Below are 22,142 nucleotides of genomic sequence, written 5' to 3' on the forward strand. Positions count from 1 at the left end.
ATCACATCACGTACACATGTACATATATAGACATATTATATGCACCATGCATACATAGTGTATCAAGGTTACCGAATTTTGAGACACAGACATAAGACTTTACGATAAGCGTGCAAGTTTAAACGTTTAATGCCGCTTACTTTGTTTCTTCAATTCCACGTTGATTCTGTAAAGCGTTCCCATTCAAACAATATCATCCGAATGTATTATCGGTAACATTCGATAACAACTGTACAATCATCGTGTGGTACGGGTCGCCTGACTCTCTATACGCGCATTGTTGATGGCGTATTATTTATAAAAGTGTTTAGAAGGAAATTCATACCTATACCTAGTGACCGCGTTCGATGCACAGTTGATCCCAGAACCGATGCCGGTGTATGAATACCGTTCAAAACATGTCGTGAGCTTTTAGTATAATTAAAAACATTGCACAAGATCGAAATAAGTCTATTTCCCGATTATACCAACCGCGACCACCGCGTGCAGTAGTAAAATGGCTGCCGAGAAACGTCAATACATTTTATATCAATAACAAGCTGTCGTTGTAAATAATCGCGGCAAGGGAGATTGCAATAAAACGGATGCCGTTCAATTAACGTTTCAATTTTCTTTTTTTTCATAAACGTGTGTGCGTGAAAGGGGTGCGTGTGAACCGAAAATGGCAGAATTTGTGCGTGGAGGCCCGAGCGTGTCGAACAGTGCTAAGGTATGTTTAAGGGTATTATTCATCCTAGATTATTCATCCATGACTGTGTTTTCGAAGCATCGCACAAATAAAACGGAATCATAAATTTGACTTTCAGAAAATACGGCAATCTACAAAGCTTCAGATTCCCACACAAACAGAATTATTTTTAAATATTTTTCCGACAAATATTTTTCGTACGATTTGTATATAATAGAATGAAACACATAAATACCAAGCACTTATTTCCAAGAAGTATTCGTGTTTTATTGGCAAAAGTTTCATTATTTAGAGTACCCTGATGTACACATATCCTATGAAAACAAAATCATACTCTCTCCTGCTCCTTAAATATATGAGCTTGTTTTGCTCTGAAAATTTATTTGACATAACCTGTCTCATAGAATTCAAATGTTTTTGCAAAAATGGAGTGGTAGATCTATATTTTATTATGTCCACAGATGGATCACAATAGTAAAGGAGGATCGCCTAGCACTGGCAGCGAAGATGGTGGACAGAATGAGTCTATGAATGCAGAAAATGAATTTGACCCGTTTCTTGAAAATATTCCAGATGATATACAGGATGCAGAGGAACCTGACAGTGCTAACGCAATAATATTAACAGCTCCCCCGGAAAATCAGTGAGATGAACTAACAATACGATCATTTAATTATAAATGCCAATATTAATCTTAACAAGATTTACTATACACAGATACATTTTAATAAATGTAGAATGACTTTTTTACAGGTGGTATCATGGTAGATTAGATAGATTTACAGCAGAGGAAAGATTGTGGGATGCGAATAAAATGGGTAGTTATCTAGTGCGTGAAAGCGATAGAAAACCTGGGAGTTACGTGTTGTCTTACTTAGGAAGAACTGGCATTAATCACTTTAGAATAACTGCTGTGTGTGGAGATTATTATATTGGTATGATAGATATTATTTATATAGGTTGAGAATTATTTTATACTATAAAATATTTATTGATCGTAAATAATAAAACAACTATGTTTTTATAGGTGGTAGACAATTCAATAGTTTGTCAGACCTTGTTGCATATTATACTCATTGCTCTGATCTTCTGAAGAGAGAAAGACTTATGCATCCTACTCCACCCCCTGAACCAGTGAACGATAAGAAACGAATTGTCGCAATACTGCCATACACGAAAATGCCTGACACAGATGAATTAAGTTTTCAAAAGGGTGATATATTTTTTGTCCATAATGATATGGGGGATGGTTGGCTATGGGTTACTGCCCACAGAACAGGAGAACAGGGCTTGATTTTTCGTGAATTAGTGGAGGACTTAGACGATTCTATTGATCCCAATACCGTTTTCTCTTGGTTCCATCCTAACGTCACCAAAAGTGAAGCAGTTGATATGTTAGTGAAAGCAGGCCCTGGAAGCTTCCTTGTGAGTTCGCGCATACACAGTGGAAAATCTTTTTAGGACAAAGTTATTCTACTTTAAAGGAACTTTTTTCATACAGGTCAGACCGTCGGACAATAGTCCAGGAGATTATTCACTTTTCTTTCACATAAACAATCAAATTCAAAGATTTAGGATCGAGAAAAAGGGAGTACGTTACCTCATGGGTGGCAGGACTTTCGAATGTCTCGACGCTGTGATCAATAGGTAGAATATGTTTTCCCGATCGTGTTGTATTTTTCGGATGCTCAAATGATTACTACATTGATATTTAAAGGTATCGAAAGGAGCAAATAGTCGAAGGTCATACCTTGGTTCAAGCGATGGTAACGGAACCCGATGGCAGTGTAAGAGTCAATAGAGAAGTGCAACATGCTGAAAAGATATACGCAACTCTCAGAGAATGTCGCGAACAGTCTGGCGCGAAGAAAAATAAAGGAATAAAAATGCAAGGGTATCTAGAAAAGAAATCTGAGAAAAATAAGAAGTGGAAAGCACTGTATTTTGTACTTTTAGTAGACGCTACAGATACGCACTTGTATTTGTATGACAATCCAAAAAGGACCAAACCTAAAGGTCTCATAGATTTAAGCTGTGCTTATTTATATCAGGTAGATGAAACTCTTTAGTCGGATACAGTATCATTTAACACGTTTTAATTACCATACCAATTAATCGCACCAATGTCGTTTAACGGTCATTGAACGTTTATTGCGTGCATGATGAATAATTATCGCGAGATTCGACACTGAAGCATAGATGTTTTAGGTCCATGAAAGTGTATTCGATCGACCTCATTGCTTTCAATTAGTTGAACGTGCTTTACCATGTTTGGCCACGATAACATACTTGGCAGCTCCAAACTCAGAGAATGCTTTAGATTGGATTAATGCCTTAAAACCATTATGTGTATCACAACTGACACGTGCTCCGAAGGTTGCCCGACTTCGTGAATTGCGTTCATTACATCTCCATATTTTAGACGCACATAGACTTCCATATAAACTAGTACCGAACCCCTTCATCATAGTGGCTCTCAATAATGTAAAAGTAGCTCGCACCAAGGTTAAGACTGGTTTACATCCGCTCTGGGACGAAGAATTCATTCTGGAGTACGTATACGACTGATTATCATGAAGCGATCACTATTATCGTTCCCGCTAACGATTGTTAATTATTGATATTTTAACGATTAATTAACCGATAGGGATGTACCGCCCGATGTTATGTCGTTCTCCTTAACGCTGTATAACAAAGGTAAACGCAGCAAAGATACAGAGGTCGCAGAATTGACCGTTGAACTCGCGAGCTTAACAAACGGCGAAGAGATGGATGAGTGGTATCCATTATCAGGAGTTACTCCTATAGGAGAGTGGGGTGTGCTACGTTTACGTATAAGGTATACACTTCTGTGATAAGCGGAACTGTTTGAAAAATACCATATGTTTTCTACATCATTATTAAATTACAGATACCGACACGACTTGGCGATGCCTCCAGACGAATACAGTCCATTGCAACAATTGTTATTAGATCCAGAATTACATGTTGTTAGGGCATTAGCGGATGTGTGTCATTTGGATAGAGTACCACTGGCAAATAGTTTACTTAGAATATTTAGGTACATGCTAAATTTTAGAATCTATTATTTTGTACATTATGTACTAATAAATAATATATATGTTTAGGCACGAAAGAAAAGAAGCCGATCTGTTGAGATCTCTGAACCAAACGGAAGTAAGTAAAGTCGTGTTTATGTGTTCCTGTTAAAAAGCTATTTAGCTATGATGAATTCAGGTCCTTTATAATTGTTTCGCTGTTCCGTTTAGGTAGACAAAGAAGATGAAACGCCAACATTGTTTAGAGCTGCCAGCCTTACAACTACTTTAATGGATTTATACATGAAATCAGTTTGTACCTCGTTTTTAAAGGCCGCCTTACGCGACACGATAGTGAAATTGATTGAAAGTAAACAAAGCTGTGAATTAAATCCAACCAAAATGGATTCTCCGGAAGATGCATGTAGCAACGCTGAATTTTTACTGCAGGTAGATACAATGGAAATTCGAAGGAAATTCTTTTGAACAGCGATCGCTTTAAATTCACGATATTTTAGGTTCTAGATGAAGTAACATTGAGCATTTTTACGAGTCCCGACGCTTGTCCAAGGACTCTCAGATATATTTGTGGATGCTTGCAAAGAGCAGTCGTTGCCAAATGGCCCCACGAGAGACTAGTCAGAACGCGAGTAGTCAGTGGATTTATATTTCTACGTTTACTCTGCCCTGCCATATTAAATCCTAGGTCATTTAATTTAATAGCTGAACCACCACCTCCAGCCGCTGCAAGGTAGGGTAGGTCTATATTTAACGTAAGATACCTTGATTTTATAGAAATTTTTCTGTAATTTGGCGTTCGTAATTTTATAGATCGTTAGTAATGGTTGCAAAATGTTTACAAAATTTGGCAAATTTGGTAGAATTTGGCGGTAAAGAGCCATACATGGAAGTGGTAAATCCATTTATTCTCAAAAACAAGGAACGAATGGTTGTCTTTCTTGATCAGTTATCTGTAAGTATTCGATTTTTCAATGTTTACTATCACGAGCGACAATTGACTATTGTTTAAACCTGTTGTGCATAGAACGTAACCGAGAAACCAGAGTCAGAAGGTGCAGATCCAAGAAACAAGAGTTGCATATCAGACACAGCAAGGGATTTGGCCACGTTACATCATATTTGTGTTTCACACTTGAAAGAGTTACAAGTTCTATCAAAAACTCAGGTAGGTGTTAACCCGTTTGTCATTCAAATCCATCAAATATTGTTGATTTGAATTACATTAATAATTAATTTATCATTCAATTGCATTTCTTCATACTTTTTCAGCCAACAATAAAACAGTTGGTGACTGTAACTGAAATGTTAAGCAAACATAAACAAAAATATATGGAAATGATACGGTAGTGCTAAAGCTATACGCCATGAACAATGCCAAACGTAACAAAACAATTCATAAGATTTGATGACAGATACGCAGTAGTATTTAATAATAATTATTAAGTGATTTAAGTAATTAAACGTACAGACTGACGTGCCATATATATTATTGTATACACACAAGCCTACATTTACCATTTCGTATGTAATTAGAAGATAGCTTATACGTATAGTAAACAGTAACATGACAGTGATATAGTGACATACAGAATCATATAGGCGTATAACGATTTTATATTTACCTAGGTGCTCGAAAATAAATACAAATTAAACCAAAAATATTGCGCTACCATTTATTGCCTGTAAAAAGTGACATCTTTGTTTCAATTGGGTAAAAAATTGTACGTTCTATACGTATAAATGTTGGTTTATTAATATGAATAATTTTATAAACTATTTCTTACATTTCTATCGTTGCAGTGGTTCTATCATGCCATTAAATGACGGATATTATGTTAAGTCCTACCGAGTTAATACAAAGACTCTTAGAAAATCTGTTAACAAAAATATACATTAATTTTTCAGTTAAAAAATTAAGAAGCATACACGTAGTAACATTTTAATACACTGAACTGTATATTACGATGTTGATCAGTGTATAAATTATTCTATTATTTCATGATTATGACATAAGTTGTTTTAAATAAGAATGATACAGACTTATCTTGTATTGTTTTTAGCAATGAGTACTGTGCAAATCTCATGAGCGTGGAAGTTCATAAATGTAATTCATAGAAAAAAAAACTTCGCTTTACAATTTGTACTTGATATATAGATTTTGTATTTTTTCATTTGATAACAACAAGATCCGAATAAAATGATACAAAGTATGCGTATGGTACGTGCATAGTTTTTTAACGCAATTTATATATACTAGTAGAACTTTGATGAACAGTAAGATTGATATTCAAACCTAAATAGATATGACACATAGATTTATAAACTTTGATTTAGAAATGTGTTTTTTTTTTAATAATATTTTAGGGCCGTTTGATTCGAATAATGTGTCTTTTTTTATTACGCGAAAAACACCGTACGAATAAAATTAATTAAAGAGTTATCGATTCCTCCATCAACGTTATAAAATCAAACAGCATAGATGGCTTACAATTAATATATAAAGACAATCATTCAAGATAGAATGAATATAAAGAACACGTTTTGTACAAAGTTTTATTATGAATTTCAACTACATAACAACACCTATGCTGTGCAATTTTATATATACACATTTTCAATATTTAAAAAAGCTAGTATTACAATTGTACGCGTTCACATATACGAGGATATTCGCGAATTGTACTATTTAGATCATTCGGAAAAGTATTTAACCCTTGATTGTTTCAAATTTAATGAAATCCGAGACACGACCATTTCAGCGAAACGTCGACAAACGTTTTAGGAAGCATCTTTGGATCTATTTATTTTATAAAAAACACAGACTTCTTTGCATTTTTCTGACAGAGTCATGTCTCGTCCAAATAAAATAACATTATTGTCTGAATAAATGTCAAAGTACACAATCATAATGAAAGTTCAGTTTACCAGAGATACTTGTAATGCCTTTGAACTGCAAATCGTGTTTCTTGTTACATAATATATGAAAATTAAATCGCAATGTGGACATAAATGCGACAGAAAATAGGATACAAAAATGTTGTTATAAAATAGCTACTATTTTTGTACGACCATGACACTACGGTAATTGTTTATATTTAAACATTCAAATATCAATGTAAACTTTCACTTCTCGGTTTGTGCGATAAATTATGATGTCATTTCTTACAAAGCGTTTCATCGTGCAATCAGTACCATCAATCGACGTTACCGGTTCACAGACGAACCAGCAACCAGAGAGATATGCTCCTCACGAAAGATCCAGGCACCTTTATGCAAATACATTTCCAGTGCACGGTCAGAGAGGAAGGAAATCTCAGTCTAATAAGCAAATGAACGACCACAGATCGAAGAAGTGTCATATAAAACTATGGATCAGTTACAGGATATAAACCGAAAGAACTTGGTTCCCGGACTATCTGATCCCAATACCGCCTTTCATCGTTTTGAACAGTCGCACACTCTTGTAATTACATTTTCTATCGCGATAGTCTCGCATTAGTACAGTCAAAACACAATTAATGACGCGAGAGATCTTCCTTTAGCTATGAGAACTTCGGAACCGGAGGATTCGATGAAATAATACCCAGAGCCGAGAACATTGTCCCTTCTAACTTGCGAACAACCCTTTGACGTCCATTCTAATTCGACAGTTCCTGTCCATCACAGGAAATAATACATTTGAACATGACAACATTACTGAAGCTAGCAGGGATGAGAATTATCTTCTCATCAATCCAGATGAAATTATTCCTTATGACTTCAACGAAAATCTGTGTAACGATGTCACCATTATTGGCCCTATTGATATTTAACGAGCAGGAGAGTGTAAAGATCCCAGCACATACTGGAAACCTACAAGACTATTATAAGTTCATGTTGCTTTGTGGTAACATTAAGAAGTTCTAGTTAAATTCGCAGATGACCAAAGCTAAAGTTGTGAAAGTTAGCCTGCTTGGTGAACTACCGTATCTGGCAATGTTTAGATCTCCATAACAAAGAGAGTTTTCAACTCTACATTGAAGTAACAACGACGAATAAAAAGGATACTTAAACACGTACAATCGGAAAAATAAATTCGTATCTAGTAAATTTTCTTTATGCGAACATATAAAAATATCAATGTAAAAAACTAATTGCATATTGTATCACCTTCGTCACATGCAAGAGCTTGTTTCGTTGATGCATACAAAGAACACGAAGTATGTTTTTAATTGCACTAAAAATGAAAACACGAGCGAACCTACCTACCTTTAAACTGATAAATAGGTATTTATATCAAAATTGCATACTTAATCACAATAGTACCTCCTAACTAGCATGGCATGCTTAAGATTATTTAATCACAGCACAAAATGAGTTATCCATACTGTATTTTCTTGAGTTTTATGGCTTTTGTTCTTCTTTTTGTGTAAATGGATTTTTTTGCTATGCAGAGTAAGGTATGAAAATAAAGATTAGAAATATGTTCAATCAGTGAATTATAGATATACATACAGAGGTATACATATGAATGTACATATATATGTATACGCATATATGTATATGTATATATGTATGCATATGCATAGAGAGAGAGATACGTAATATTTAAAAGTATAAACTATTTTAATAAAGCATGCAATGAAAGTATTCACCTTTCACCCACAATTTTTAAACTATGCAATCATTTTGTGGGATAATACTTTTCTGTATGTTTAATTAAACGTAATTAACAATAAAACAGAGGAATAGTCCTATAAATATTTTTCGGTACTGACTATTCTATGCAATCAAGGGTTAAAATTCTTCTGCAAATGGAATATTAAGAGTTATATGGCAGACTGTTGAACAAATAATGTATTTTATGAAATTCAACTTCAAGAGTAAAAATGTATGCAATATTATACAATACTATTACATACTTTGTTCTCTCTCTCTTTCTCTCGCTTCCTTTCTCTCTCTTTCAATGTATTGAAAAAATTGTGCTTGAAAATTAGTACAATATTCTATAGAATAAGCTGCAAAAATGTGCGTAAAGTGAACATAATCTAACGCTTTTTACAATTTATTTCGCGTTACCGCTTCGAATGAGAAAAGTTATGGTATTCAGTGATTTAAAACAAACAGCACCGACGTCTCCTATTGCTTGAGTTACCTCCTCTCATACTTCTCTTTTTTGCTTTGCCTCTGTATTCTTTATCTTTGCGTATTTCTCTGACCTATAATTTAATAATTTCACCTAGTATTAAAAAATGCGTTACCCACACACCGAAACAATTCTGTGCTTTGTATTTTAAAATTTAGTCGAAGCATTAATTGATATCGATTTAAATTACCAAAGGATCAAAGAATCATGCACATGGTTAATATGCTTACCAAAGTATAAAAAGCATCATCTACTCCCATTCTAGTTTTTGCAGAAGTCTCAACAAAAGGCACACCGTACTGACGGGCAACTTCTCTTGCTTGTGACATATTTACTGCCCAGGATTGTTGAAGATCGCATTTATTTCCTACCAATACCATCGGTACTTCTTCTGCATCCTTTACTCTTTTTATTTGTTCTCTATATGTGCTTATATCCTGAAAAATGAAACACATAGGAGCCCTTTTTTTAAATTTGTACAGACCACTAAAAAATTAATGTAATTGAATCTTGATAACTAACTGATAACTAATGAAACATGGAACTTAGTTTCACAAGTTTGAAGTAATATTAATCCCTTTAATTATAATGCTGCTGCGTTCAAGTTACATAGATAAAATAAGATGATAGTGTTTTGTATTGGTGCTTACATTGGAATAAAAAGATAATGAATAAAACTGTCTTATGGATGTCCCAATCATGAAAAATTTGAATGTGATAACACATACCTCAAAACTTTTAGCTGAATTCACAGCAAACACTAACAAAAATCCTTCACCGGTTCTCATATACTGATCTCTCATTGCGCTATATTCTTCTTGTCCAGCTGTGTCCAATATATCTAAAAGGCATGTCTCCCCATCTATGACTACCTAAGTATAAAATATTTAGTGTTTTTAATTGCTCCGAGATAATCGTTTAATTAGTACAAGAAATAAGTGCAAACACATACTTGTTTTCTGTAAGAGTCTTCTATTGTGGGATCATATTCGTCTACAAAATGATTTTGTATCAACTGAATCGTAAGAGCAGACTTGCCAACACCTCCAGCACCCACAACGACAAGTTTATATTCTGTCATTATGTAATTATAATTCCAACACGATCTAAAGCTTTTAATGCAAAGCTACAATTGCGTCTTGTCTACAAAGTAAAAGTTCATTTTTTAACCTTAACGAACGACAAGCGTTAACCGCAATATAATATTCAATTAAATAAATAAAGCAAATGGGGTTAACAAGCATTAATTGTTCCGAAGTTTCTATCGTTTGTTGCCAAATAAAAGAGCACGAAAGATTATATGTATTTTCAGTAATTACGAGCGACAATACTTTGTTGAGTCACTCATCAGAGTCGTTTTGACAAATTAATTCCAACTAGATCGTTGCGAACAATACGTACTCTGTGGGCAACAATCTGCACCAAGTTCGTACGTACTTTAATAAGATCGGTCCTTAAGTCATTTATATTTTTAATTCGCCGATGAACATCGTAAATTCCGTAACAGAGTACAGTGACTTTACAACTTAAAAACAGAAGGACCATGGCAAGCAAAGCACACCCAATAACATTACATACAGCAGAAGCATGTGGGCAGATGCAATCATCGATTAAAGACAATTGTAAAACAACCCAGAGTACGCATCTTTTACAATGCAATTCGACTAGAATATAGAACATTTGATGAACCTTTCTTACTTCGAATTCTTCGAAATACCGACGTTAAGCGAGAGGTGTATTTTCAAGAGTACATCGAACAAACGAGCAACGCTATCGACGTGAAAATAAACGTCGTTCGAGCAGGAGATCTTTCTCGTCTTCATGCATGGCCTTACCAAAGTTCAAAGACACATTTCAGGAACATGCACCGGTTTAAAAACACACTTTTCCAACTCTAACTATTACAAATCGGACACTGGAGAGAAACCATCTGGAAAGAAGCATCAGTGGTGCCAATCTACGAAGACTTGATGACACATCTCGAGGGAGTGGATTCTTAGATTTGTGAGAACATTGTCACATCATTTAATAGAATAAACAAATTTCATCGACCCATAATAACTATCTTTGTTTCATTCTCGGTACAAATACCAATCGTTTCATCGAATTCCTTGATCAGAGGGTTGAATGTTATAAAAGTAAAAGTTTAAAGACAACAACCCGTATACTGTACAATGTACACAAATGATCAATTGCAGTTACAAGTTACATATGTACGTACATACATACGTAGTACAGATAAAATCATGTCTCGATCCAATCAAAGGATAGTTTTAAATCTGAAATTTCACTCGCACGACCTCTAGTCACACATTGTGCAACTTTATTCGCGAATGTGTAAATTCTCATTTGCCTATTCTGCCACTGTTACTCTCGCAGACTGCGGGCCGCATTTACCTGTTACCGCCCGTTACCAAGGCAACCAGGATGTTGGGCTAACCAATCTCTGTATCTACTATCATTATTACACGTACAAAAATTACTGATAATGTTTCACCAATTATCGCAAACTTTACTGTGCTAAAACAAGAGGGTCCGTGGATTTAGTAAACATTTTCGATAGTAAATAATAAACAGCTACCGAGCAAGATAGAACGTGGAACCACAGACGAGGGTATCAGCTCAGAACGTCAGAGTAGTGACGCCACGCCAGACACCACATGAGATTATGAGACGAGGTTTCGTGTTGCACGTTCTGAAATACCGACATCGCCAGTGGTTTTATTGCGCCCTCTGCAACCCTCTACACACCTAAATAGAACAATCAGCTAGTGAACTACATTACATACATACAATAGGACTGTAGCATTTTGATCCCTATTTTACAGTGTTGTCAGCTCTAACATACAATGTGCAATGTTGTCGTGTGAGTGCCCATGGCGAGACAATGTTTGCATGTGTATGTACATATGTACATATACGTCTGTGTTCCGTGCTGCAAGCTGCATCTAAGGATACAAATGGATACAAAGATGGCGCATAGTTGATTGAATTTGCGGTATCAGCGTATTCGTTGATTTTATGACGACGGAATAATGCTTCGATCGAATAAGACCACATGCACAGATTGCGAAGCATTTGAACGCATTGTAATCGTCAGTTTCAATAGCATGTACATATGCTCTAAGATATACGTAATGACGTAAGAAATGTCACTAGCTGGTGCCAGTGTCTAGTAACACGACGGTTGGAATGTTGCGTGTGAATAGGCATAAGGAGAGAAAGAATGGTCTCGCGCTCGTGTCTCGCGCAATCATCAGTCCGACAGTCTCGAATCGGTCTGTAGGCGTCATCATGGTGTGTGGGCCGGAGCGTTTTTGAGAGCCGAGCGAGTTTGTTTTGAATCGATAAGAAGCGTGAGCATTTTTGTTCGAACGGTGATGGTTTCGCGAGGAAAGCCGTGCTCATCCTACGGTGTCGCTATGGCGAAAATCGCTGCCGATACACGGCCCGCGATCGCGAAATAAGTATTAAAAACGGAACGTTACGAGGGCGCGTACGATGTCGCGCTCGGAACAAGCTTTCCTCGTACGTCGACTCGTGTGGATGCGCGAATGGACCACCGTTTCGCTGTTGATATTATGTGTGATCCCGTCGAATCCTACGTGTGCCGACCCGATCTTGTTCAGTGGCAAGGATAATCAGTGTCCTGTTGAGTGCGGCTGTCTTGGGAATGTGGTCGACTGCGGTAGCTTACAATTGATCGGAGCACCCAGCGGTCTACCACCATGGACAGAGATCTTGTGAGTAAATAGCCGCTCGTTATTTCATCAAGAACCGCGGAGGGTGTTACGCTGTCCTTCACGGACAATCAAACTTGTCGAAATAGGTTCACACGGCTAGTTAAAATTCCATCAAGATTTTACGATCGTTTGTATACTTTTTTTGTCGATCACGTACATGCGACAAACCGTTTAAGTTTAAAGTTGAATGCTACGCATATTCACTGTAACATGATCTAACGTAGATAAGATAGTATACAGGAATTTGTAACAGAAACATTGTGTTAATACACACAAGATAACATAACTCGTTCTATCCAACAGAAAATAAGCGTCATTTTTTACGTTTTGTTATTTTTCTTTTTAGACGTTTGTTATGAACTGACAAATTTTCGACAATGTTGTTAACAATGATTTTTTAAAGTGTTTCGCGTTTCACGAACGTATTTTAAAGGAAGTTTCTTGCATAAACATAGGTATATTAATATAAATTTATGCTTAGTTTTTAGCAAACTCATTTATTTTTGTAGTTTACACTCTTTATTTTCTTTACATTTACCGTGTAACTCTAGAACAGTTGACCATAGGTGCATGTAGGAAGCTTTACTTTCATTCCTTACATGGTTAAAGGATAATGGTAGTCTTGTACTTACATATACATTAGCAGGAGTTCTTGACCATATAAGGGAATATGCACAGGGACAGACTATTGTTGCTTTATACAGCATAGAGTCAAGGAGAGCAAGATCTAGATGAGGAGAACATTGCCTTTAGTGTATCATACCAACTTATATCTGACAGTTGATGGTAGTTTTACCTAGTAAAATACATAAAATGTCACACATTATTTTTTTCATGTTAGTTGTAAACGTAAATGTAAAAACAAAAGATTATTAATATGGAAAATTATTATTATAAATATGGAAAAGTTTAAAAGAAAATTCAAACTACATATCAAGGTTTGACCGTATACAATATTTTTTACAATTTCAGAGAACTGAAGGAGAATAACATCGCAAATTTGGAAGCCGATGCATTGTTACAATTATCTAGGCTCAAAGAATTGTACGTATCAATGGTTGAATTATAATTCTTTTAAATGATGCTAAATTATTCGATAACTATTTTTACAGAGACCTCAGTGGAAATAAATTTGGAGATAATTTTACAATTGTATTATCTGAGAATACACAACTACAGGGACTCAAAATAAATAAAAATCAATTAACAAGAGTGCCAGATTTATATTTTATGAGAACATTGACACATCTTGCCTTGTAAGGAAATTACTCAGTTCTTTGATACAGTTATAGCATGATTAATTTTTTCTGTAAAAAACAACTTGTTTTCAGAGCTCATAACTCGATTAGTGATATAAATGGGACAGCGCTACTGAGTTTACCCCATCTTCAGAGCTTGGACATTAGTGCAAATAATATTAGTATCGTTAAGCATGGATCTTTTCTTACTCCAAACTCTCTTACACATTTGTATGTATATATTTTATAATTACCTCTTCTACATATTCTATAAGTTCAGTGCATATACTTTGCAACTTAATTTTTCTTTGTAGAAATTTAAACATGAATCAAATGAAAATGATAGAAAATGGAAGCCTGGATAACTTGACTTCTTTGGAAGAACTACGTTTGAACAAAAATCACTTGACACAATTAAAAGATCTGTTTACAAATTTAAAAGCATTGCGTATACTGTAAGATATTATCTGTATTATCTTGGTTAAACAAAAAGTCCATATGTATTCGTAAATGTATGGATAAAAAATATCATGTTTCTTACAGAGAATTAAATCGAAACGAACTACAAACTATTCAAGGACTCAGTTTTAAAAATTTATATAATTTGAAAGAATTACGCTTGAAAAGAAACAAAATTGAGACTCTGGAACCTGGCGCATTCTGGCCACTGAAAACTTTAACGATTCTGCAACTTGATTTCAATTTGCTAATTACTGTCAGAAAAGGTAGCATGTTTGGGTTAGAAAGTCTGCAGAAATTAACGCTCTCACATAATCGAATAAGAACGATCGAAACACAAGCTTGGGAAATGTGCAAGGAAATCGTAGAATTGTTAGTAACAATTCTTTCTCTTCTGCTAATGTTACAAGAACGGTATAAGATACAATTTCAAACCTATTTGCAGGGATCTGTCGCATAATGAAATAGCATCCATTGAACAGGGCACCTTCGAGTTTCTAGAAAAACTGGAGAAGCTCAAAATGGATCACAACCAAATTACGGGAATCTCAGACGGCACCTTCACTGCGACACCAAACTTACAAATACTGTAAGCACTTTTAGAAATAGTTTATTGCTGTACGAATCTATCGATTTCTAATAATTATTATCTTTGCTAAAGGGAACTCAACTTTAACAAAATATCCTACATGATAGAGGATACCAACACCGCTTTCGGTTCATTGGGTCAATTGTGGAAACTGGGATTAGCCCATAACGGAATAAAGTCGGTGAATAAGAAAGCGTTTACCGGCTTGAGCAGGGTAACAGAATTGGATTTAACTGGGAACGATGTAACAAGCATTCAGGAAAATGCTTTTGCGTCGATGATCAGTTTAAGCAAATTAAGGATGAACTCGAGTACGTATTGAAATCAGTTTCGTGATCGAACAAAGAAAATTCGAAGACACTCGCTCTTACCTCTTGTTGTACACAGGAGCCCTGGTCTGCGATTGCGGTTTACAGTGGTTAAGCATGTGGTTACAAGATCACAGATATAGTGAAACGGAAGTGTTTTGTGGATACCCTGATTGGTTGCAGGATATGGCGTTAACGCAACTTCATCACAAGAATTTTACCTGTGGTTAGTATGCTCGTATCTAAACGAAGCTGGTAGTTAAAGCAAGACTTTAGTTTGGTAGCAGCAGTTAGTTTTAGATGGTTTCGCGATCGCAAGTTGTTAATTTAATGATAATTCGTACCGGAACAGACGAGTATACCAAACCGAGAATAATCGAGGAACCGAAGAGTCAAATGGGCATCAAAGGGGGCAATGTTTCGTTGGTTTGTCGTGCGACTAGCACGGCGAACGCATCTCTGCAGTTCACTTGGAAGCATGACAATGTGAATATGGATAGCGACAATTTGAAAATAGACACAGACTCCATGGAAAACGGCGGTGTCACAGAGACGTCTTCCATTTTGCACTTGACTAACGTTTCACAAACGAACGCCGGAAAATATCAATGCATGGTTACAAACACTTACGGGATAACATATTCTGCGAAAGCAAAACTAAGCATTTTAAGTGAGTCATATATGTCTGTAGATAAGATTGCTTTAGTCTTGAGAAACTCGTGTTAACTCATGCCTGATTTTTCATAGCTTACCCATCCTTCTCAAAAATTCCACACGACATTCGTGTAACCGCCGGAAGCACTGCTCGACTAGCGTGTTCCGCGAAAGGACAACCGTCGCCGCAAATAGCTTGGCAGAAGGACGGAGGAAACGACTTTCCAGCTGCAAGAGAGAGAAGGATGCATATGATGCCGACCGATGATGTACTATTCATCGTTGACGTGAAAACCGCCGACAGCGGTGTTTATTCTTGCACCGCACAAAATCTCGCCGGCGTCATCGTCGCTAATGCCACGCTCACTATATTAAGTAAATGCCCGCTTGTTCTCGAAATACTGCCACTTGTTTACATATCGCTACGTTTACAAGTCGACAATATTATTGATGTTCGTTTATCGTTTGTTGCACAGAAACCCCGTCGTTTGCGAAGCCGATGGAGAATAAGGAAATAATAGTTGGCGGCTCGATCGTGTTGGAGTGCATGGCGAGTGGCATGCCCAGACCAAAGTTATCCTGGCGCAAGAACGGAAATCCCTTGCAGGCTACAGAACGGCATTTCTTCACGGCCGAAGATCAATTGCTGATCATTGTCAACACTATGGCTAGCGATGCTGGGAATTATGAATGCGAGATGAGCAATTCTTTAGGTAGCGTCGTCGGCGCGTCCCATTTGACGGTAAAACCTGGTAAGTCGAAACGTAAATTGAAACGAAATCACGATAAAATTGATCTTTACTGGTATATTTCGTTTGTCTTTCTAGCTCCTACTTCTAGTCCTGCCGCGGTGAACGAAGACGATATGCTGGGATTAATAATAATTACCGTAGTATGTTGCGCCGTTGGCACGTCCATTGTATGGGTAGTTATAATCTACCAAACTAGACGACGCCTGAACGCTGTTGCGCAAGGTGGAAACGCACAACCGTCGACGGCCCAAGTGGTCGCCGCTGCAGCACCAGACACACAGACACATTTATACCTAGAGACGAGCTCGCAGCACAGCAAAGATAGTGGTATGGGTGACAGTACCAATCCTAGTAGCGATCAGTTACAATTGTGCTTGCCTGGTATGTATGAATATGTTAGACATTTTATTCCGGTTTAAAATCTGTACAAGAGAACTCTACAAGTGTCGCACAATAAGTGCCGATCGATCGATCGATCGATCGATCGCTATTCTTTTACCACCAGGCACTTTCTCAACGAATCCTCCATTAACAATGTCTTAATTCTTTGGTAAATCCAGCTTTGTACTCTACTTTAACTACTTTAGTGATCTATGTGGGAACTGTTTCCGGTATTAAAACATGTTCAGTCCTAGTGGATGTTTTATCCGAAGTAATCTTATATTCTCGTACTTCTGCTTATTATTCTCCATTTATCGTTTACAGTAATTAAAACAATCGCCAATACTTCCAAATATAAACATGTGACTTACAACTACGAATTTAGATATTTTACTGATAAAACAAAAGAATCACAAACTTAAGATCCCTATTGGAGCCAGTGCATTTTCTGTTCAGGCCTTACCTAAATTGCATGAAATATCGGTAACAATGGGGGTTAGTGGGGTTCTTAGATGCAATGCCTGTTGGGATTTTAAGTACAATGTTATGGCGTGTTATGTCTCTATTCTTGTGTCTCAACTGTGGTTCGTTTTCTTTATCCTATTTCACTTCTGTCCGCTGTAAGTATCGTTCACGCAAATTTTACTTTTAGGGGAGGTCGTAACGTGTTCCGTGCACAATGAGGAAGAAACGGCAGCGGCGAACAGTGGCGCTCCGTTGTTGCGGTACACGAACCATGAGCGGCATGATACCAAGAGCGACGATTGTGCGGTGTAAACGCAGCGGCATCTGCGATTGTGCGCGAATCGGTTCGATTCCATCGGGTTTTTTGTACGAGTGGACACGACTTGTTTCGAAACGTTCGAGTGAAAAAAAACAAAAGGACGACTTTTACGAACGTACGCAGTGACTAATCAGGAAAACATGAGGATTCGCTACGAACGATTCATCCCGCGAGTATGCGGAAGAAGATGAGTCGTCTGCAACCGAACGATTTCCCCCGATCGTAGCATAATATAGTATTTATTATCACACTTACGATACATTAATCGCGTACCGCACGGATATTGGTAAGTACAAGTGATAAGGGAAACGGACACGTGTCATTGTCGTATTTATTGCCGCAATGAGTGTCGCGAGTGCGCAACGCGTCGGAGTAAAATTCAGAGTACTGTTTCCCTGTCAAGCACCGTCGATGGAATCGATGCGATGCGCAAATCTAAACAAGGGGTAGGGGACTGGAAGTTTTTTTATATCTTTTTCACATACGTAGAACAGACTAATTCTCCAGCTGCATATGACTGGACGAAATAATGAACTAAACGTTTCTTTTTTTTTGTACGTAATGTGTGCATTTCTTTGTTACGCGAACGGAGATCGACCGATCGTCCAAGTCCTAAGCATTCCCTAACGATCTTCGCTTCAGCATCGCGTCGTTCAAGCAAGTTCGTTGTTTTACCATCGGCTGTGCTTGACAGAGCAACGGCTACGAATAGTTTGTAAATACGTAGGATAAGGATTCGTTGTAATACGTTTTATCATCTGGAGAACAAGAGTAACCGAGTACGATATAGCAAACGGGGTTAAGTCGTAAGCCGTGTGAGAGCCGCTTATTGGAGCCACTTATTGTTATAGACCAGTCCTTTGTGATAGATATTTATTTTAGATTTACGTGAGACTATTACATGGTTATATTTATAACGCCCGAACAATGTGACTTTGTCTATGAAAAAAAAAAGAAAAAATAATGAAGAAGCAGGAGGAAGAAAACGAAAGAAGGAAAAAGAGAAATACGCGTATACGCAGGCCCCTCGTACACACTAAATATTATTGTACATTTTTATTGAAAACGTAAATACGTATGTGTACATGTATATGTATGTACACGTATGTATGTATGTATATGTACACGTACGTATGTATTCGCACCAAAGTGCTCGTAATAGACGCGACGCGATGTTAGTCTTCCCCTTTATTTTTTACTCTAGTACCCGGGTCATTAATGCCATTTCAAATGAGTGCGCCGGAATAGTTTTTATTCGTCGCAGACGATTGCTCATTTTCACCGATAGGTATCGACGCCTGCCTACATTCGTGTACGCGCCTAATATTATTATTATCATCAGCTTTCATCAACGATTTTACCTTTAGTATTATATTAACTAAAGTTTTGTAAGCATGTCGCGCTCGATTTCATAGCGATGTAGCGTATCCGCACTTCGGTTCGTTCGCGAGACGTTCACCGACCGAGTAACGCGCAGGAGCGTTTCGAAAAAATTCAAATCTCATTCTTCCAACCAGCAATAAAAAAGTCGTTGTGCCAGAGTTGCGAGACTTTTTTTATACAATCATCGATTCACGATTACTTCGTGTTTTCTCTATCCGTAACCTTTGATCGAGCGAACTGAAAATCTTATTCGACTATGCCCCCAACTCTGGCTATCGAAGTGTCTATCCGAAATGTTTTGAATTTCTCTAAACGCTTCCGTACTCGGTGATTCGAATGATTTTTTGATTTCTCCTGGCGTCGGGTTCGAATCGAAACGGCATGAATCATTGGGAAGGTACGCGTTACATCGATACTAATTAAGAAATAGGTAAAGTTTCGTGCGTCGCGTGTTCAGTATCCTAATATCGCTCGTGAGAACAGGAACCATTAACAGAAAAAAAGTAACCGTATTCTCGTGTCTCGTCCGTGTGTCCGTAGTTTTCCGCGAGAACTTGTATTTACGATGGATGATGCGATGTCTTTGTTAACCCTTTCGGTACGAGCGCGTTGTCCGCCGTGACACTCCCACTGTACGGGGTGCCGCGCCGAAAATGCGCACATAACGCATGGTCAGTCCACTTTTGTACGAAGATTTTCTTAAGCGTTAAGTAATGACTGTGCTTTTAATCCGTTTCTAAATCTTTCTTTAAATGTTTCTTGTAAACATTCTGTAACGGGCCTACAGAAATATGGCTTACATGGGTGCCAGATGTATTCGGAACTCGTCCATATTGGTCATCAGATGGATGCCGGATATATCCGGCGCTCGTACCGAAAGGGTTGATGTATGTCGAGTGGTGTATGTACGCGCGGTTACGCTTAACGGTTAAGCGAGCGACAGTGCGCTGATCGCTGTGTTGTAAGATTTTTCTTCTTTCTGTAACGGATATCGTTTCTGTGACTTTCGAATTCATTTGTGATATCTTTTCGTTTGCTCCGTGTATAGAGACGAGAACGCGCGCGCGCCGCGGAAAACATTGAACGGGGAGGCACAAATCTTCGAGCCTGAGAGCGTTTCGATGCTCGAGAAATGTCGTGACCGGGGATATCCCGGTCGTTGAAAGTAACGTTTGTCGCGATCCCGCATTAGAAAATACTACGATCGGGCGACATTAACCCTTTCGGTACGAGCGCGTTGTCCGCCGTGACACTCCCACTGTACGGGGTGCCGCGTCGAAAATGCGCACATAACGCAGGGTCAGTCCACTTTTGTACGAAGATTTTCTCAAGCGTTAAGTAATGACTGTGCTTAATCCGTTTCTAAATATTTCTTTAAATGTTTTCTGTAAACATTTTGTAAAGGGCCTACAGAAATATGGCTTACATGGATGTCAGAGATGTATTCGGCACTCGTCCATATCGGTCATCAGATGGATGCCGGATATATCCGGCGCTCGTACCGAAAGAGTTAATCAAGTAAAAGGAACACTTCGCGTGTGTTGTCTGTCGAACTCGAGATTCGAACGAAACATCAACAATGGCTGTATAACGTGGGTCGCATGACGAATCGGGCATTGGTTTACGTATGTTGCGTGGGCTCGAACCGAAAGGTGGTAGAAACTTCGTTTGAATATCTTTCGTTTGTTTCTTAACGAATCAGTCATTATTTGAAACCACTTGAGACAATAACCGACCAGAAATTTTCGAACTCCATTTTAGTGTGCACCAAAGTCGCGTGGCTTTGTTGTGTTTCCCTCCGATCGTAAGTTGAACGCACAGTGCGCACATACAAGTACACATATATGTATATTTTTCTAGATCTTGTATTTCGATAACATTGACATTGGCGTGAGGCTCGCGTCGAAGCAGTACAAGTGTAATCTCTTCTACTCGCAGTTCCCAATTTTCTTCGGTAATTCAATACTTTAACGTCGGAGTTTCGGACGTTTGATTCAAATGAACCGTGACATTTATCAATCTTTAAATGCTACTAATGCTCACATAGAAATTTGACGATTATCGAAAAGATAGATGTACGATGTACGAAAAACAGGGATTGACTCGATAACTTTACGTAATATTTGTCTATTGTACATTTTGTATAGCGAAGATGTTTCTTCGACGTTCGTGGAAAATACGAAAAGTTGGACAGTTGACGTGTCGGATGCGTTTCGAAGCGGTTCGAAATCACTTGAGAAATCGATGCACCAAGAAGCTTTTTATTGGTTCAACGAGATTCTTTCCCAATGGTTTATCGAGCGATGCGAGTGGTAATTTAATCCTTCATCGTTGACCTTGCAAAGGGCACTCCGTTTCGCAAGAATGTGAATGCGAAAAGTGTGCCGTTGCAGGATCGACAACGGCATTTTTGGTTCGTTTGTACCTTGTGCAGAAGTAGATCCATCCTTCGGGGATATCGGCGCAGCGCAGCGTTTCGTTCCGAGAGACCGTGCAGCAACATCGCGGAAAATTGTGTAGGATTCGCGAAACCCGTGTTCGCGAGAAAAAGTGTTCGTTGTGCAACAAAACACACTTTCGAATAGTAATAATCGATCGCGCGGCAAACTAGAATGATCGAGCAACCCACTTACCAATGACAAGTATTAAATTGTATTGCCAATAAACAGAAGATCTATCGCGAGAACGTTGATCAGCTCGTGCCTATGTGTGATACACCAAATAAGGTATCCCCGTTTAATTCAGTATTTTTCCTTGTTGTTACATGATATTGTAAACAAATATAGATAATCATTCAATCAGACGGCGTCGTCTTCTCCGTTCGTTATCACGTTGTTCCCTTCGGTTTTCCTTCGACGTTTATTTCAGGGACCAGAAATTACAGTTATTTGAACAGTTTCTGTGAAAGCAGTCGGTAACAAAAACGTGTATATTATTAAAGTCGAAGCTAAGCCGACAATTACCAATAACCGAAATTAC

The 22,142-nt window shown here is 37.7% G+C and overlaps 3 protein-coding genes across 6 annotated transcripts; 2 read left to right on the forward strand and 1 right to left on the reverse strand.

Annotated features, from left to right (window-relative positions):
• The first annotated feature begins 89 nt into the window (after window positions 1-89).
• Window positions 90-5,406, forward strand: vap (RAS p21 protein activator vap). 2 transcript variants are annotated; one of them, XM_033485969.2, is made up of 15 exons: window positions 93-709; window positions 1,150-1,331; window positions 1,442-1,623; window positions 1,716-2,113; window positions 2,190-2,335; window positions 2,406-2,739; window positions 2,897-3,240; window positions 3,336-3,527; window positions 3,600-3,749; window positions 3,817-3,865; window positions 3,958-4,176; window positions 4,245-4,477; window positions 4,558-4,699; window positions 4,772-4,912; window positions 5,017-5,406. In XM_033485969.2, exons 1-15 carry the CDS (start codon window positions 662-664, stop codon window positions 5,092-5,094), a joined length of 2,838 nt encoding a protein of 945 aa, XP_033341860.1. In that variant the 5' UTR covers window positions 93-661; the 3' UTR covers window positions 5,095-5,406. The 2 variants fall into 2 exon arrangements, with proteins under 2 accessions (XP_076376290.1, XP_033341860.1); XM_076520175.1 differs by lacking the exons at window positions 4,772-4,912; window positions 5,017-5,406 and having other exon boundaries at window positions 90-709; window positions 4,245-4,482; window positions 4,558-4,697.
• Window positions 5,407-5,884: 478 nt separating this feature from the next.
• Window positions 5,885-10,971, reverse strand: Ras85D (ras-like protein 1). Of its 2 annotated transcripts, none has more exons than XM_033485972.2 (5): window positions 10,708-10,971; window positions 9,825-10,015; window positions 9,601-9,744; window positions 9,103-9,309; window positions 5,885-8,945 (listed from the first exon to the last, which is right to left on the reverse strand). In XM_033485972.2, exons 2-5 carry the CDS (start codon window positions 9,951-9,953, stop codon window positions 8,841-8,843), a joined length of 585 nt encoding a protein of 194 aa, XP_033341863.1. In that variant the 5' UTR covers window positions 9,954-10,015; window positions 10,708-10,971; the 3' UTR covers window positions 5,885-8,840. The 2 variants fall into 2 exon arrangements, with proteins under 2 accessions (XP_033341863.1, XP_033341862.1); XM_033485971.2 differs by having other exon boundaries at window positions 10,571-10,971.
• A 1,098-nt stretch (window positions 10,972-12,069) lies between these two features.
• LOC117229473 (uncharacterized) lies at window positions 12,070-21,966 on the forward strand. Of its 2 annotated transcripts, none has more exons than XM_033485968.2 (14): window positions 12,070-12,615; window positions 13,588-13,659; window positions 13,728-13,871; window positions 13,947-14,084; window positions 14,168-14,308; window positions 14,397-14,684; window positions 14,758-14,901; window positions 14,974-15,212; window positions 15,289-15,435; window positions 15,562-15,879; window positions 15,957-16,238; window positions 16,340-16,615; window positions 16,691-16,942; window positions 17,649-21,966. In XM_033485968.2, the coding sequence occupies exons 1-14, from the start codon at window positions 12,374-12,376 to the stop codon at window positions 17,771-17,773; spliced, it is 2,808 nt and encodes a 935-aa protein (XP_033341859.1). In that variant the 5' UTR covers window positions 12,070-12,373; the 3' UTR covers window positions 17,774-21,966. The 2 variants fall into 2 exon arrangements, with proteins under 2 accessions (XP_033341859.1, XP_033341858.1); XM_033485967.2 differs by having other exon boundaries at window positions 12,071-12,615; window positions 16,691-16,996.
• Window positions 21,967-22,142: the final 176 nt, after the last annotated feature.

Source organism: Megalopta genalis, chromosome 3 (assembly GCF_051020955.1).
Source record: "Megalopta genalis isolate 19385.01 chromosome 3, iyMegGena1_principal, whole genome shotgun sequence".
In the NCBI taxonomy this organism is placed as follows: Eukaryota; Metazoa; Arthropoda; class Insecta; order Hymenoptera; family Halictidae; genus Megalopta; species Megalopta genalis.

Bases quoted from the DNA above. Each gene is read 5' to 3' on its own strand.
- vap (XM_033485969.2), top strand. From the start codon at position 662: ATGGCAGAATTTGTGCGTGGAGGCCCGAGCGTGTCGAACAGTGCTAAG. The intron at 1,332-1,441 runs GTGAGATGAACT...ACTTTTTTACAG, and splicing joins ACAGCTCCCCCGGAAAATCA to GTGGTATCATGGTAGATTAG. The intron at 3,241-3,335 runs GTACGTATACGA...ATTAACCGATAG, and splicing joins GACGAAGAATTCATTCTGGA to GGATGTACCGCCCGATGTTA.
- Ras85D (XM_033485972.2), bottom strand. From the start codon at position 9,953: ATGACAGAATATAAACTTGTCGTTGTGGGTGCTGGAGGTGTTGGCAAG. The intron at 9,745-9,824 runs GTATGTGTTTGC...TTTTATACTTAG, and splicing joins AAGACTCTTACAGAAAACAA to GTAGTCATAGATGGGGAGAC. The intron at 9,310-9,600 runs GTATGTGTTATC...TTCATTTTTCAG, and splicing joins ATTCAGCTAAAAGTTTTGAG to GATATAAGCACATATAGAGA.
- LOC117229473 (XM_033485967.2), top strand. From the start codon at position 12,374: ATGTCGCGCTCGGAACAAGCTTTCCTCGTACGTCGACTCGTGTGGATG. The intron at 12,616-13,587 runs GTGAGTAAATAG...TTACAATTTCAG, and splicing joins CCACCATGGACAGAGATCTT to AGAACTGAAGGAGAATAACA. The intron at 13,872-13,946 runs GTAAGGAAATTA...ACTTGTTTTCAG, and splicing joins ACATTGACACATCTTGCCTT to AGCTCATAACTCGATTAGTG.